The sequence below is a fragment of the Sorex araneus genome, chromosome 2, assembly GCF_027595985.1.
Source record: "Sorex araneus isolate mSorAra2 chromosome 2, mSorAra2.pri, whole genome shotgun sequence".
NCBI lineage: Eukaryota > Metazoa > Chordata > Mammalia > Eulipotyphla > Soricidae > Sorex > Sorex araneus.
In genome coordinates, this window is record NC_073303.1 from 146,858,296 (window position 1) to 146,873,734 (window position 15,439).

Genomic DNA, 15,439 nt, shown 5'->3' on the forward strand with positions numbered 1-15,439 from the left:
GGAATAGAGAAGGGGTCACTAAGAAAATGGCTGGAGGAATCAGTCAGGATGGGAGATGTGTGCCGAAAGTAGATAATGGACCAAACATGACGACCTCTCAGTATCTTTGTTGCAAGCCATAATGCCAGAAAGGAGAGAGAGTATGGGGAATATTGTCTCTGGACTTTAAGCCAGGCCAGCTTTACCCAGGTGCCTCAGACAGGGGCAGATGTCATCCTAAAAATACCTGCCCCCTAAAAATACCCTTCCAGAACCCAGTGAGAAGTGCAGGTATGTGGGTTCAGTGACAGCAAACTCCAGACCTCAAGGGATAGAGGATGGGCCAGTCCCTCTCATCCCCCCATCCCCATGGGACCCTGGAGGTCACACCCACAAACTGCCTCCCGCTGCTACTTAAGCTCCTTAATGGCCATGATCCAGAGACAAACTAAGGAATTTCTGAACTGAGCAGCTCACTGTAGAGATTTCTCCAGACTCTAATTATCTAAAATTTTAGAATTCAGGAGCACTTGGCCAATGCAATGTCTTATGCTATTCATAACAAGCAATACAAAAGAGAATATGGGGGAGAGTGTCTGCCATGGAGGCAGGGGGAGGGGTGGGATGGGGGGATAGAGGGGACCTTGGTGGTAGAAGATGTGCGCTGGTGGAGGGTTGGGTGATAGATCATTATATGACTGAAAATCAAACAGGAAAGCTTTATAACTGTCTCACAGTGATTAAAAAATAAATTTTTTTAAAAAATAATAAAATTAACATACTGAATTTTAAAAAAGGAATGTGGAATTCATGCCTAATTCAATCAGCTTAATCAATGGCTGAATAAATAGCAGTACTCCTACATTAAAAAAAAAAGATAAATAAAAGTAAAATAGGGCCTTAGAGATAATATGGTAGGTAACACACTTGCCTTGCAGGGGTCCCATCCAGGTTCAATCTCTGGCATCTTATATGCACCCGTCCCCCAGAGCCTTGAATAAGCACAGCTGGGCATTGTCCTAATACCCCCTCCCCCCAAAGAGTAGAAATGTACATTGTATGTTAGATGGAGATAATTGCTAAGGGGAAATGAAACTTGTAAGGGAGTCAAGAAGAGACTGTCTTACTGACACCTGTTGAGCCCCGCTGAGACATGTTTTATCGGAGTTAAAAAGAAGATAAGGACTGACTTCAGTTATTTCTTCAGAGTTGACTGGATTGAAGGGAGTTTTTCCACCAACTTCCCAACTTGTCAGAAAATTGGTTATTTGGGAAGAGAATTTCAGACAAAGGGGACTGAGAAGAGAGTGATCCAAGAATGTAAAAAGAGTGAAAAGTGAAATCTGCCCAAAGAAACCAGAGCTTCATCCAATATTAGAAACCAGAATACCTTTTGGGGCAAGCATGGTTGATTTTTTTTTCTTTTGTGATCATCTATGCTCAGGGGTTACTCCTGGCTTTGCACTCAGGAATTACTCCTGGCGGTGCTTGGGGGACCATGTGGGATGCCAGGGATTGAACCCTGGTCAGCCACATGCAAGGCAAATGCCCTTCTCGCTGTACTATCACCCTGGCCTGAAGCATGGTTGAAATGTCAAATTGAAATGATCTTTTCTCAAGGGATCAGAGGGGGAGAACCTTATCCATAGACCTTTCTTTGCAGATATCCCAAAAGTGTGTCTGCAAATGCCTCAAAGAATTGGTTCATGAGGTATTTCCTTGCTAATCCTAAACCCACCATTCTCCATACACTACCTAAAAATGTGCTCCCTGTTCTCTTTTCTCTCTTGAAACTCTATGTACATGATGGTTACTTTGAGGATATGAGTCCTTTATCTTCCAAACTCCCTGCTTATTGGCCAATAAGGATACAAAAGAGCGCAGTAGAAATGACATCTGTACCTATATATTCATTGCAGCACTGTTCACAATAGCCAAAATATGGAAACAACCTTAGTGCCCTAAAACGGATGACTGGTTAAAGAAACTTTGGTACATCTACACAATGGAATACTATGCAACTGTTAGGAGAGATGAAGTCATGAAATTTGCTTAGAATTGGATAGACATGGAGAGTATCATGCTAAGTGAAATGAGTCAGAAAGAGAGGGACAGACATAGAGGGACTGCACTCATTTGTGGAGTATAAAATAACATCACATGAGACTGACACCCAAGGACAGTAGACACAAGAGCCAGGATGATTGCCCTATAGCTGGAAGACTGCTTCATGAGCAGAGGGGAGAAGGCAGATGGAATAGAGAAGGGATCACTAAGAAAATGATGGCTGGAGGAACTAGTTGGAATGGGAGATGCATGCTGAAAGTAGATAATGGACCAAAAATGATGACCTCTCAGTGTCTGTGTTGCAAGCTATAATGCCCAAAAGTAGAGAGAGAGTATGGGGAATATTGTCTGCCATAGAGGCAGGGGGAGGGTGGGAAAGGAGGGGTATACTGGGGATATTGGTGGTGGGGAATGTGCACTGGTAGAGGGATGGGTATTTGATCATTGTGAGATTGTAAATGAAAGCTTGTAACTAGCTCATGGTGATTCAATAAAATTTAAAAAATTAAAAAAAAATCTCTCTTGACCCATCACTATATCTCTCAATGTGCTACTCCCTGAGTGACACTGGAATTGGAAACCTTTAGGGCATGCCTGGCGTTCAGTGAGGAGAGAGATGGGGTGAATGTGGGAGAAATAAATAGGGAAGAGACAGGCAGGGCAGACCATTAGGGCTCTGTAAACCATTGCAACTTTATTTGGGCATAAGGTGGAACCTCTGTTACATGCCTGCTCTGTGTTTTTTGTTTTGTTTTGTTTTGTTTGGGGACCATACTTGGCAAGTGCTGTGCATTCAGGGATCACTCCTGGTGGGCTCAGGGGACCGTACAGGGTGTCCAGGATTCTGTTCGTAACGTCAGATATTGTAGGGATCAGTGATAATTAAAAATGAAACTCAAGTGTCAAGAATCCAAACGGGAACTGCAAACACTCTCCGGAAGAGCAGAACAGAGTATAAACCATCTGGAAGTGATGAGTGTTTGATACAAAAGTAGAATATAGATGAATGCAGGAAGAATCCTTTTCAGTGAGAAGAGTAGTAGGCTAACAGTCACAGCAGAAATCTTGTAAGGAAAGTCTTCCACCTCCTGGAATAAAATGTTAGGAGTTTTATTTCACTGGTATTACTTTAAGGACAATGGGCATCTTTTCACCACCTGACGCTGTCTTTCAGAAATGGAAGAAACAGTGCGTAACCTAATGATCAGCAAGTTTGGCCGTGTGGTAAACCTGGAAGCCCTTCAGACACTCTCTGTGAATACAACACTTGAAGAACTGAAGATCAAAAAACTTCGAAAGGAGCTCTCAAATGCAAAGGAATTGAGGCAGTGGGAGGTAGGGATGAGAAAGCATGTAATCAACTTGGTTGAATTTGCATGAAGGTATGAAATTCAGTAGAGCTGGGGAGAAGTACTGGCAAAGCATTAGCTCCCTCTGGATTTTAAGCCTGCCTGAGCTTTCTTAGTATTCACTTAGTTGGAGAGACTTGTCTGTTGTGAGGTGAAAACATCAGCTCTGGGTGTAAATATGGTGGTAGTGTATAAGTGCTTTGTACTAGTAGTAGGTAATGTTTGCCTACTTCTTGAATGAACTATCTCATCATTCATTTGTTCAATGAATGATGATGACATATATATGAATACATACATATTTGTATTTATACATATATGTATATATATTGCAGTGCTGAATCAGTTTCAGTCTGACTCCAAGATCAAAGCTTTACAAAGGTTCTATATGCTCATAGTATTTCTCGTTTTCTTTATCAGTTAGCACTAAGAGCCTCTTCTACTTTCCATCTTGTCTTACCATTGCACTCTAAAGAATCTTAATTATTTAAGTGTTCATAATAAGGGGGGGTGTCCTAACCAGTGAATGCTAGAAATATATGCAACCTAATTTGTTGGTGGAATGAGAGGACAAAGAGAAGAGGAATGATCTATTAGATGAATGACTAAATATTTTGAGAATTCTGGGCAAATATTAGGGAGAAAGCTGAAATATATGGAATTCTTCAGCATGTTACCATTCCCCTTTTCAGGTAATAAATACTAGCATTCAGGCTGCATACAAGTTACATTCCTCCACAATAGGGTGGTAACCTATGCTATTTTTACTAACATTTTTTACTAATTTTTTTTTACTTTTATTTTTACTAACTTTTATCCTTGAGCACAATGAGTTTTCTTAACCTTTAATCATACCTCACTTAGTTTAGTTCTGCGTTGACTTCTGTGTGTGTTTTTTCTATATGCATAGCGTTTTGTTGATGGTTTAAATCAAATCTGAACATTCCTTTCTCTCTGCTTTCCTATTAATTCATTTTGCATCTTTCTCTCTGGTAGGAAAAGATTGCTCAAGTGCGACATGAAGTGATGATGAAGACACAAGAACACACCAAAAAGCTTCATCAGATGATTGAGTTAGGTGTTGAGAAGAAGGAGCTTGATTCTCGGCTGAATACACTACAGAACCAGCAGGTATATTCCTTCCCTTCTGGCCCATTTTTAAGAATTGCAGAAACTCTATAAATTCAGGTACTTCAGGTAGCTGTCCACAGGGCTATTAAGAGCTGGAATTGGAACAAACCTTGATTTGGAGTCCTTTATGGCTCACCTGGGTCTCCAAAGACACTGGGTTGATAGATATCACATTGCAACAAGCCTAAGGGAGTAGCTTTTCTGTATGTGTCTTGGGCTTAATTTAGTCATGGAGAGGTAAAAGGTAATATTCCTTAGGCATATATAGTGATTCTAATGTAACTCCTGCATTTGGTGCCAAATATCCACTTTCCTGTTTATTTCATTTGGCCTGAAGTGGGCATCTTAAATTGTGAGATCTTATATTATTTTATTTTTTTGTTTTTTTTTGAAGTACCGCTGGGATGATCTTATATTACTTTAATAATTTTTGATGGTTTTCAACTTTTCTATTTACTTGGTATAACATTGTAAAATAGTACAAAAATTATGGTAGAAAATATTCACCGATTCAAGCTATGCTTTTGCGAACACATATCTGGCAGTGGGGAGTGGATGTATCACAGTAATTGTCATATTCTAAACCATCACTTCTTAAACTGTGGGATAAAACCCACAATTACTGAATTATTGAATGTGAAGGTTGCAAACATTTTGGCAACAGCAAAAGTTTCTGAACACAGGAAATTAAAAAATTAATTCAAAATCAAGCACCTCATGAATCTGAGGTGTTTGTTGCAACATTCACTCATGTTATATTTCTTAAGCAAAAAGAGGTCTTACATGGAAAAATTTTAAGAAATCCTGCTTTAAACGATATGTCACAATCATACAATAGTGTCTGTCAGCTCCTTAGAAATGTCTTAAGCCAGTGGCTCTCAAACTGGTTCTCTGAAGAAAGGCATCAGCCAGCATCACCTGGGGAATAGATTAGAAATGCAGAATTTCCTGAGCTATACTCAAGATCCACTAAATCAGTTCTGAGGGAAGGGGACCCAGCAAGCCTCACTAAACTCTCAAGGAGCTTTTTTCTGATGCATGGTAGGAAACCACTGGCTTCAACAAAAGTTCAAAAGAAACGGCGAGAGAATTTGGGAGATTGATAATAAAGTTATGAGGAGGACTATATAGAGGAAGACTTTTATCCACTAAAACATATTTGAAGGGTAAAGGCACAGTGTTTGATATTTTTAGAGAATAAGTCAGTAAACCTTGTTGATTTGATTAGTTTTGTTACTTCATCTGAAGTCAGGATAAATTGGAGAGTTGGAAGTAGGCGATCAGCTGAATAGGAGAGTAAATGAATGTGTCTCAGTACACAAAATTATCTTTAATATAAACACTTCTTTCCCCAAACCAGAAGAGTAACCTGCTCGGGTTCCCAAGGCTCTCACACACAGGGAGCTGTTCTTTAAGCCCAGGGCTGCCTGTCTCCAAAGTTGGCTCCACTGCCATGAATTGTACACCAGTCTACACATGAGTTGGCATATAGATAAGAAAAAAAAAAACAGATGTGAAGGCTTTGCAAAGTAAGAATGATCCAAATTTGATTAGTTATTGTGAGAAGTAGGGAAAAATTAAAGTGATTCAAAGTGACAAGCTGGGGTGAGTAGGCATGAATGGCTACGTTCAGCTATAGATAATCAAAACACCAGAAAGAGCAATTTGTTCGAAAATGTGCCTTTGTACTCACTTTGAAGCCTGGAGGACATGACTGAGTTTGATGACTCTTTGATTCTCAGTGAGTTTTGAGGTCCCCTACAGGTCACACACTGACTGCTATTGCTCTATGTCAGTGATCTTCAACTGCTGGCCCCTGTGTATAGAAAGATTGAAAGCCACTGGTCTGTCACAGGAGTATAATTGCCAGTCCAGGGACTGTATGTAGATAGGTGCCAGTCTGCAGGTATAAAATGACTGCGGGACATGGCTCTCAATGTTACATCCATGATAGCCTCTATGGTCCCTTGTATTAAGCAAAAGCTTCTTCTGGCTTATGTCCGTCATTAAAGCAAAAGCTTCCTGCTTCCATCTACATGGCCAATTCTCACTGGAAGCAGAACTGGGTAAGGTTAGTGCTTAGTCTTCACAGTCTCTCAAATCAAGGTAGGCAAGAGAGCAGAGGCAGAAGATTTAGATGGTGACTATTGCTACCATCTCTGCCATCTGAAGCCAGGGGATAATTGGTCATATGGACACAGGTCCCAGAAAGATCATCCTAACCCGCTCTAGACATAGTGACTTGGTCCAGTCGAAAAATCTCTAAGTCTGTCTGGGTTGGTAAAACTGGAAAAGCATCTAGTTCAGAGTTGCTATGTGGGTTGAAAGATAGATTATTTAAAGCACCTGGATGAGTGGTGACGAGGACACTGTTCTATTTCTTCCTTAAACATGTGGGGCCTGAATGACACTATAGTGGATACGGTGTTTGCTTTGCACACGGCCAACCCGGGTTTGATTCCCAGCATCCCATATGGTCCCCTGAGCACCACCAGGAGTAATTCCTGAGTGCAGAGCCAGAAGTAACCCCTGTGCATGGCTGGGTATGACCCAAAAAAGCCAAAATAAAATAAAACATTAATCTCCGGTGCTGAGCATGTAGTTGGGCAGCTCTAAGGCAGATCTTGGGTCAGTAGAGTAAGACACAACTATCTAGCAAGACGTAACTATCAAATAAGCATTTAAGTCAAACAGTATGGAACCGCCTCTTATTTAGGGTAAGGGTTCAAAGAGGAGTTGCAAATGGTTCAGTCTGATAATTAGTGATGCAACAGTGCTTTCCGATAGCACATTAAGCTGAAAAGCAGGTTGATGAGGCAAAGAAAGTGATATGAGGAGTTGACTGGACAAGGAAAGATGTTAAGAAAGGTTGTAAAATATTTTTTTAAAAAAGGAAATTAGGTAATGTCTCTTTTGGATAAACAAAACATGGACCCAGTGAAAAAAAGAATCACTGTATCACTGTGATCCCGTTGTTCATTGATTTACTCAAGTGGGACCAGTAATGTCTCTATTACGCTCAGCCTTGAGATTTTAGCAGCCTATCCTTACTTGTTTTTCCCAGTGATTGGAGGCTTCTTTCAGGGTCAGGGGCATGAGATCTATCGTTACTGTTTTTGGCATATCAAATATGCCAGGGGTAGCTTGCCAGGCTCTGCTGTGTGCGAGATACTCTCAGTAGCTTGCCAGGCTCTCCAGGTGGTATGTAAAAAGAAAAAAAGAATATACCTCATATTTTGTGATTCTAATGAAGATTCAGTCCTCCTCCCAGGTATGACTGGCTGATGGTTGGTGTTTTTCCCCATCTCTAGGGGATTTTATCCTTTTTCCCCCCATCTTATTTATTAACCCAAAGTGACATTTCTAATAATGGGATTTTAGTTTAGTAATTGAAAACCTCTTAAAATAAGAAGCAGGGTCTGTTGGGATTGAGGACACACAGATGCTCCTGATACAGCTGTAAGGAAGTTTTTATGTTCCAAATGATGCTTAAAGCAGAGGGCGATGTTTTCTCTCAACAGGGCAACGCCTTCCAGGGGCCGAGGAAAGCAGACATTGTGGCAAGAGAGAAGACCAAACTGTTGATCAAATTCCAGGCAGAAAGGATTTCGGCCTTAAAGAAAGAGATTGCTCAGTTACGTCGGAAAGGCGGTCTCATCCTTCCCCCCATTCGCGCTCCACCACAGAAGTAGAGGCAGCCATTGGGACTTTGACACATTCTTTTTCCTTTTCAAATCCATTCAGAATGTCTGACATACAAGTCAGCAAAGTTTTGCTTCTCTGTCACTTATGTCTTAATTTTAGAGCAAACTTATCTAAATACATAAAAAGCCAGTCAATTCAGGTAGTCTCAATTTTTCTGTTTAGTTATCTGAGCACTGACTACAAGGCCTAATACCTGTCATGGAGTTGAACTATTTTAGATTTGGAACCAAATGGACTTAATACTCAGTCTTAGAAGGCTGCATCTCAAAAGTGCAAGAAAGAACATATAATGTATCTCAATTTCGGAAAACTTGCTTTGGGTTATCTGCAGTTCTTGGTCCCTTGGCCAGGGGAAAACCATCATTCAGCAATCCATGAGAAAACTTCCCTTTTTCCTGGGAAAGTCAACTTTGATGTTATTATGTTTTTCGAGGACACAAGAAAAAAGACAAACTAATTTTCCAATAAAGATGTTAGAATAAGAAGTGCACTTTAGAATTCTGACATTAGACTTCAGGAAACACAGGTAAATAAAATTCTGAAGGAGCAGAAAGCAATAAAGAACCTGCCTTATGAATCAACCAGCGCTAGCAAATGCCTCCATTCTGGGTGGAACCAGCAGAGTGGGTTTTGCAAAATGATCTATGAAAGAGGCTTTGCTCTGAAGGTCTGACCACGGATTTCACATTTCCACGGTTCTTGGAGTCCTATTTTCTTTCACGTTCCACTCGGTGTGTTCCACTTGCTATTTTGGGTACAGGCCACTAATGAAAAGTAGACTTCCGCCACATAGAGACAACACTAGCACACTAAACACACACGCACTTCTGCTCATGCCTAACCCTGAACTCTCCTTGGAGCTTGCATCTGAGCTTGGCATGAGCAGCCTCTGGAAATCAGAGCTGCACCCACCGGAGCATGACCTCGAAGAGCTCAGCACTTTCCACTCAGTACTCTGCAGAGCCAGAGGAAGGAGGCGGTTTCCTTTGAGAGCCGAAACCTCTCATTGTTTTCAATTCTTATTGGCTGGGAGTGGGAAGGATTTTCATATTCCTTACGTGGTATTTATCAAAATCACCTCGACAACTATTTTTAAATATCGAAGAGAAAGAGAAAAAAAGAAATATTTAAATCTAATGGGTTAGTGAAGTGTGTCCCGCTCGGCTCTTGGGCGTAACAGCAGCTTCTGAACGCCAGACATATCTGAAGTCACATCTCTTCTTTCCCCTCTCCCTGTTTCTCCTCTCCTATTTTCCATTTACATGTTACTTGGAATATTTAATTTTATTTCATAAACTATGTGAAACTGTTTTAAGTCATGCTTTTAGAGTTCTTTTTACAGTTTGGTGGTTTTAGGGGCTGTGCTTCTTTCCGCCAGCAGAGGGCGCACACATCCTGATTGTCACTCCCCAGTTCTCCACAGTTGATTCAAACAGCTTATCAGGGTTAGCCAGCAGCTGACCACAGCGTGGCATTTGATCTGTAACTCAAAACTTTGAGTTTTTGGTATTCATTTTCTAGATTTCAGAAGTGTGTGTTGGTGCATTCATTACAAGCTTCTGTCGTCATCTAGTTTCCCATAGGAAGGTTGATCTTGTGGTTGGATGATTGAAACAAATGTTGATTTAAAAACAATTTGTGACTCAACTTCTGTGGCAGTGCTGTGTACCTCCAGAAAGGAGGGAAGTGAATTTTATCGGCTGGCACGTGTTCGTGTGTATGCATAGCACTTTGAAACGGTATTTTTGGAGAAGTTTGTGTCTTTCACGTATCTAGGGGAAGAGGGAGAGTTTCATTCCTTTGATACGACCAAAACGTCACCTCAAGTTCAGTCAGTAACGTCAGGGTGGGAATCGGCTCCTCTTGCCTAGCACCCACTTCATCTTACTGGCTAAAGAGCAAAAGCACTAATTGGGACACGGCTGACACGGAACACGTACAAAGACAGAAGCATTCCCTTTTCCATACCTCATGTCTCAGTGACCAGAACACCTCACCCGTGGGTGTTCCCTGTGACTCCCCAAAGACTGAACCCTTCTGTGGCGAGCACTGACTCAGGCATGACTAAGATGGAGACTAAACATTTATTTAGAAGTTACAGTGTTTGTTTTTACAGAGATATGTTGCCACAGATTATTGATTCTGGAAAGTTTGTTAATGCTTTAATAGTACTTATAATGCTTATAGTATACATGGTAGTCTGTCCTCGTGGGCACCTTTGGAAAACAGTCCCTGTAGCACCAGATCCGCCAACTGCACGTGTGTCTCTGGCCTGGCACGCGTGGCCGGAGCTGCTCCCATGGGGTCGGCGCCAGCACTGGCTCTGGGCCTCTTCCTTTGTTCGGCTTCCCCGGGGGCCTCCTGCCGCCCCCCAGTCTGTCCTTCCCCTCTCCCAGCTGCCTCCGATTCTCCCGGGGCTTGTTCACCCTCCCCTACCCTCCATGGGTCAGACCCCTTCCATCTCTCCAGAGTTATAATATATATATATTTATATAAAACACATATACATTTATTTACAAGTGCATAAATATATAAATATGGCTATTATAGAAAAATAAATACCAATTTTTCTGCTTCCTCTTTAAAATAACAATCTAGAGTCTTTCTGGGATACCAGCTCCTGCCCTAAATTGTGGGAGGCGGCGTTTCAAAAGACACGCGCAGCGGGGGGCTCGGGGAGAGCCGCACCCCGAGTTCGTGGCCAACGTAGGTCCCCACGGAGTGCTGGGGACACCAGTCTCCGCCCACGTGGCAGGAATCAGGGCTGTCCACCTCTTCCACGGGTACCAGGCCCAGGCAGCACGGCGGCCCTGAGGAGGAGAGAAGCAGGAAACGTTAGACACAGACGGGCAGAAGGCCTTCCCGTGGGGCTGAAGGGTCACTTCCGGCTGGGACGGGGGGGAGGCGGCGGGGACATTCGTGCTATCTTGGGTCTCAGCAAGGGCCACTTGCTAGCCACGTCCCACCTACACTGTGAGGTGACGGCAACTCGGGGGGCCTGGCTGTGCCCAGAGGGGTGCAGGAGAGCCCTGCTTGTCCTTGCATGTAGGCTCTGTGGGTGTGACTTGTGGCCAGGACACACTCCCGCCCTCTCCTTCTCCACACGGTCGGGGAGTCCAGTTTAATGACTCCACATCCCCGAGATGCCTCTCGTCTCCTTAGCAGCTCACCTCCCGGAGTCACTGTCCAACATCTCTGTCTCGGCTGACCTTTGCGCCATGCGGGCGAAGGTCTGTCCACCCCGTGCCCTGACCCAGAACCCACCGGTTTCCAAGAGACTGGCCCAAGAGAAGGCTGTGATGGGGCCAGGGGTGCACGGAGCCCCCTGGAGAGCACTCTGCGGAGGCCCAGCCTGGGTGCTGATGTTTCCCAGAGCTGGTTTCTGACTGACTGATGCAACCTCAGTCCTTAATTAAGAGACAAGACCCAACAGAGTGAGGTATTTGGGAGTGATTAGAGAACGTCTCTTGGATTACGAGAACCCGGAGGGATTTGCGATTGACCTTGAAATACAGAGACTAAAAAGGGGTCCTTTTCCCTAGCCTTGCGGACACATGTTGGAGTGGTTCTGGTCTGCAGTGGCCGCCACAGGCCCGGTGGGCCCTCACCGGGGAAGGGGGTGGCCCGCTGCCCACCGCTTCCATATCCTCTGTGGAAACCCCGAGGTGAAGCCAGGCCTGGGACTGAGTTCCCACTTCCTGTGGCCCCCAGCCTGGTCAGTGGCCTGCCCTGGGCACACACCTGGGTGGAAAAGGGGGTCCCACGTGGTGTCCAGCCCAGTATTGGGGGGCACACTCCTCCTTGCAGGATGGCTGGCGACAGCAGGCTGCTCTGGGGGATGGTGGTCCTGGCAGGGCTGCAATGGCTGGTGCGTGGAGCTCCCGGGCAGCGGGTACAAGCACGTGTCCTCCTCAGCGCCAGGTTTCTGCCCCCTGCATGCACGAGAGCAGGTGAGGCAGTGGTGAGGAGCTTCCAGCTGTCTCCCCTGTGCCCTGCCGCTCAATGTCAAGAGCACCACAGCAGGCCCGGAGTAACAAACAGTACAGCCGGGAGGGGGTTGACCTTGCACGCAGCCGAACTGGGTTCTATCCCGGCATCGCACTCGGTCCCCCGAGTACCCCCTCAGGAGTAATTCCTAAGCACAGAGCCAGGAGTAACTCCTGAGCATCGCTGGGTGTGGTCCCAACCCCCCCACAAAAAGGATCAGTGCACCGTTTCTATGGACAATTCTAACCCATGTCCATTTGATTTCAGGCGAGCACTGAGCATATGAGAGGACACAGGGTCCAGAGTGTGGTGGCCAGTGGGTAAAACATCTGTGCCCCTCTGGCTGCCAGGTGAGAAATGGAGTCTGGGAGGCTCATCCACGGCATGGAACAGAGCTGGCCTGATGGCCGCAAATAGCCGTTAGCCTGAGAGTCCCTGGACCAGGATGTCGGATGTGGGCCCCTGAGCAAAGCACCACCAGTCGCCGCCCAGGGACTGATGCTGGGTTTGAGGAGATGGATAGGCGAGCTCTGGGATGAGGACTGGTTACCTGGGAATCTGGTGGCAGTGGGGGTCATAGCCTTTGCTAAGGACAGTCTGTCTCAGAAGGCTGCCGCTGTCCTCCCGCTGAGGGAAAGAAAAGGAAGGCATGAGGTGACCACCGGGATAAGCTGTGTCTGCCTAAAGGAAGCCTGGGCCAGGAGTGAGCATTAGAAAGAAGAAGGGCCCCATTCACTCACACACACACACACACACACACACACACACACACACACACACACACACACACACACACACACACACACACACACACCTGGCTAGGCTCCCGGGCTCGCAGGACCCTGTTACCTGCCGGGCCAGGAGTGAGGATTAGAAAGGAGAAGGGCACCATTCCCTTCCTCCCCCAGGAACCCCCCCTCCACACACACACACACACACACACACATACACACACAGTTACCTGCTGGAGCTCCCCGGGGCAGTGCGGCTGAGGCTTCAAGCCTGGGTAGCCCCGGGCCGCTGCAGGACAGCCCCTGTTCACATGCATCCCATTGGCACAGGCGCGTCCATTAGTGCTGCTGACGTAGGGCTGTCCACTAGCTCGGTGGCCTGGGAGACCGCCCAGTGGTACCATCGTGTACTGACAGGAGGAGGTTAGCAAAGCGCTTCGGGGAAAACCCAAGTCTGCTGTATGTTCTGGAAGACGGGGGGAAGGTGGGGTCAGTGAGGCCTGGGGCTGCTTAGACAAGTCCCACATGAATCCCAAAATACTGCCGACCACTGAGTGTCCCACTGAGGCAGGAAGGTGAAATGGCCCAGGGATGAGAAACATACATCCAGAAAACCTTCCTGGCACTCATCCTATTTTTTTTCTTTCTGGGCGGGAACCACGCCTGGTGGTGCTCAGGGCTTTCTCTTGGCTCTGAACTCAGAGCTCACTCCCGGCAGCGCTTGGGGGGCCATAGAGGATGTCAGGGATCGAACCTAGGTCTACTGCACACAGCAAGAAAAGTGCCCTCCTCGCTGTGCTCTCTCCACCCCACGCCGATCTTCCAGTCAGACTGATCTTTAAAAAAAAAATACTGGCAAGGATAAGGGTAAGGAAATAGAGGAGGAAAATTTTTGGAGAAAAGGCAGTAAGGGATGGGAAGGAATAATATTGCGTTGTGCAAGGTGATCAGAGGTGTGGCCACTTGAGATCAGCAGAGGACAATCAGCTCAGCCTTGACTGGGGTTAAGTCCAAGGCCAGCACAAACCCAGACGAGAGACAAGTGAAGTTGAAAGCATGAATGTGCTTTAAAGCAGCTTCAGATGTCAAAAATGCCTGGAGCCAGGCAACAACTGAGCGCCCTGAAACGCGGAGAGGACAACACACAGGACTTCTCCACCTGCCCGGGTCTGCTCGGAGTCTCCGAGATTCTTCCTACCCCCGGTGGTCCCCAGGAGCATGAGTTCCCAGGACTGTGACGGGAACACGGCCTGTTAGCGCCCAGGTGGCTCCCATCTCCTCTGGCGGCCCCACCCAAACGGGCTGTTCACTCACTCTGCTTCGACCAGGCCCTCCACAGGCAGAAGGGGATGAAGGCGACGATGATGAGGACGATGGAGCCCAGGACGACCCCGACAATCAGATAGGGCAGGTCGCTGGAGCGGGCCACCATGGCCCCAGGACCCACCGGACGCTCCATGGTTTCAGGGGGTGGCGGCTGAGGCGGCACCAGAGTGGGGGGCGGGAGCCGGCCAGGCTGGCCAGAAAACTTCCGAGCTGGAATGACAGAGAAAACTCACTGCAGCATCTGTTTCTCTGGCATTTCCTTCACAATAAATTGTGCGTGTGTATATTTCTCTCTCTCTCTCTCTCTCTCTCTCTCTCTCTCTCTCTCTCTCTCTCTCTCTCTCTCTCTCTGTGAGTTCACAGATATGGGGAGAAAGACTTTTCGGTGAGGCATGATATTTAGCACCGAATGTGAAATTTGGTACTGATGCAAAGTGGACCTTCCATTTCCACAATATAACCTGTAACCTGAGATATCTGTGAGCCAAGTACAAGAATCAGTCTGGGAATTCTGGGCAGGACTGGTCGGAACTTTGGGAAGAAAATATATATAAAAATACATAAAACCAACAGAAGAAATGGGGATGGAAGAATTTGCCCAGGAAGCTGCTATTTCTGGATATGATTTGGAGATGTGAAGTACCACGTTAAGTTATAGTGTCCTCAGCTGTTTGTGAAAGTAGCAATTAAGCAGGCATATCAAAACTGTAGTGATATAGTTTGTTGCATATAAATCAAAACTTAAAATAAGAACACTGAAGTTATATTTTCTCTCCTTATCCCAGTGAAATCTTATTTACCTCCCCGATTAGGTTAGCTCATATATGTTTTAAAGGATATTACAAGTTTCCTCTGCCAGTTCCTTCATGCGTGAGGCTCGTCCGAGCGTGTGGAGAGTGGCCTTGAGCAGAGGAACCAGGTGTGCAGGACCCGGGGCTGAGATCACTAAGCCTGCTCGGATTGGGACTGGGCCTCCTCCACCCAGACCCCCCATTTTCCAGTAGCTAGGCAGTCACACCCAGAAACTGCCCCTAGTGCCGTATAATCCTATCAATGGCCAAGATCCAGAGACTATAAAACAAAACTCTTGGGAGCAACCTCTTATTGTCTAGCTCTCCCTCTCGGAGAACCCAGCAAGCTACTGAGAGTATCCTGCCCGCAGAG

At 45.7% G+C, this 15,439-nt stretch overlaps 2 protein-coding genes across 6 annotated transcripts in view; one reads left to right on the forward strand and one right to left on the reverse strand.

The window, feature by feature from the left end:
• The window catches only part of CFAP44 (cilia and flagella associated protein 44), a 121,790-nt gene extending 112,614 nt beyond the window's left edge, over positions 1–9,176 (forward strand). Inside the window, exons 35-37 of the mRNA XM_055124508.1 lie at positions 3,221–3,381; positions 4,392–4,526; positions 8,048–9,176. Of these exons, the coding sequence (XP_054980483.1) occupies positions 3,221–3,381; positions 4,392–4,526; positions 8,048–8,218 (467 nt within the window). The 3' untranslated portion in view covers positions 8,219–9,176. The remainder of the gene's footprint in view (positions 1–3,220; positions 3,382–4,391; positions 4,527–8,047) is intronic.
• Positions 9,177–10,308: 1,132 nt separating this feature from the next.
• The window catches only part of BOC (BOC cell adhesion associated, oncogene regulated), a 122,345-nt gene continuing 117,214 nt past the window's right edge, over positions 10,309–15,439 (reverse strand). For all 5 annotated transcript variants that reach the window (XM_055126548.1, XM_055126547.1, XM_055126549.1 and 2 more), the window contains 5 exons: positions 14,264–14,485; positions 13,180–13,415; positions 12,769–12,845; positions 11,973–12,163; positions 10,309–11,041 (listed from right to left, as the gene is read on the reverse strand). In XM_055126548.1, the coding sequence (XP_054982523.1) occupies positions 10,857–11,041; positions 11,973–12,163; positions 12,769–12,845; positions 13,180–13,415; positions 14,264–14,485 (911 nt within the window). In that variant the 3' untranslated portion in view covers positions 10,309–10,856. The remainder of the gene's footprint in view (positions 11,042–11,972; positions 12,164–12,768; positions 12,846–13,179; positions 13,416–14,263; positions 14,486–15,439) is intronic.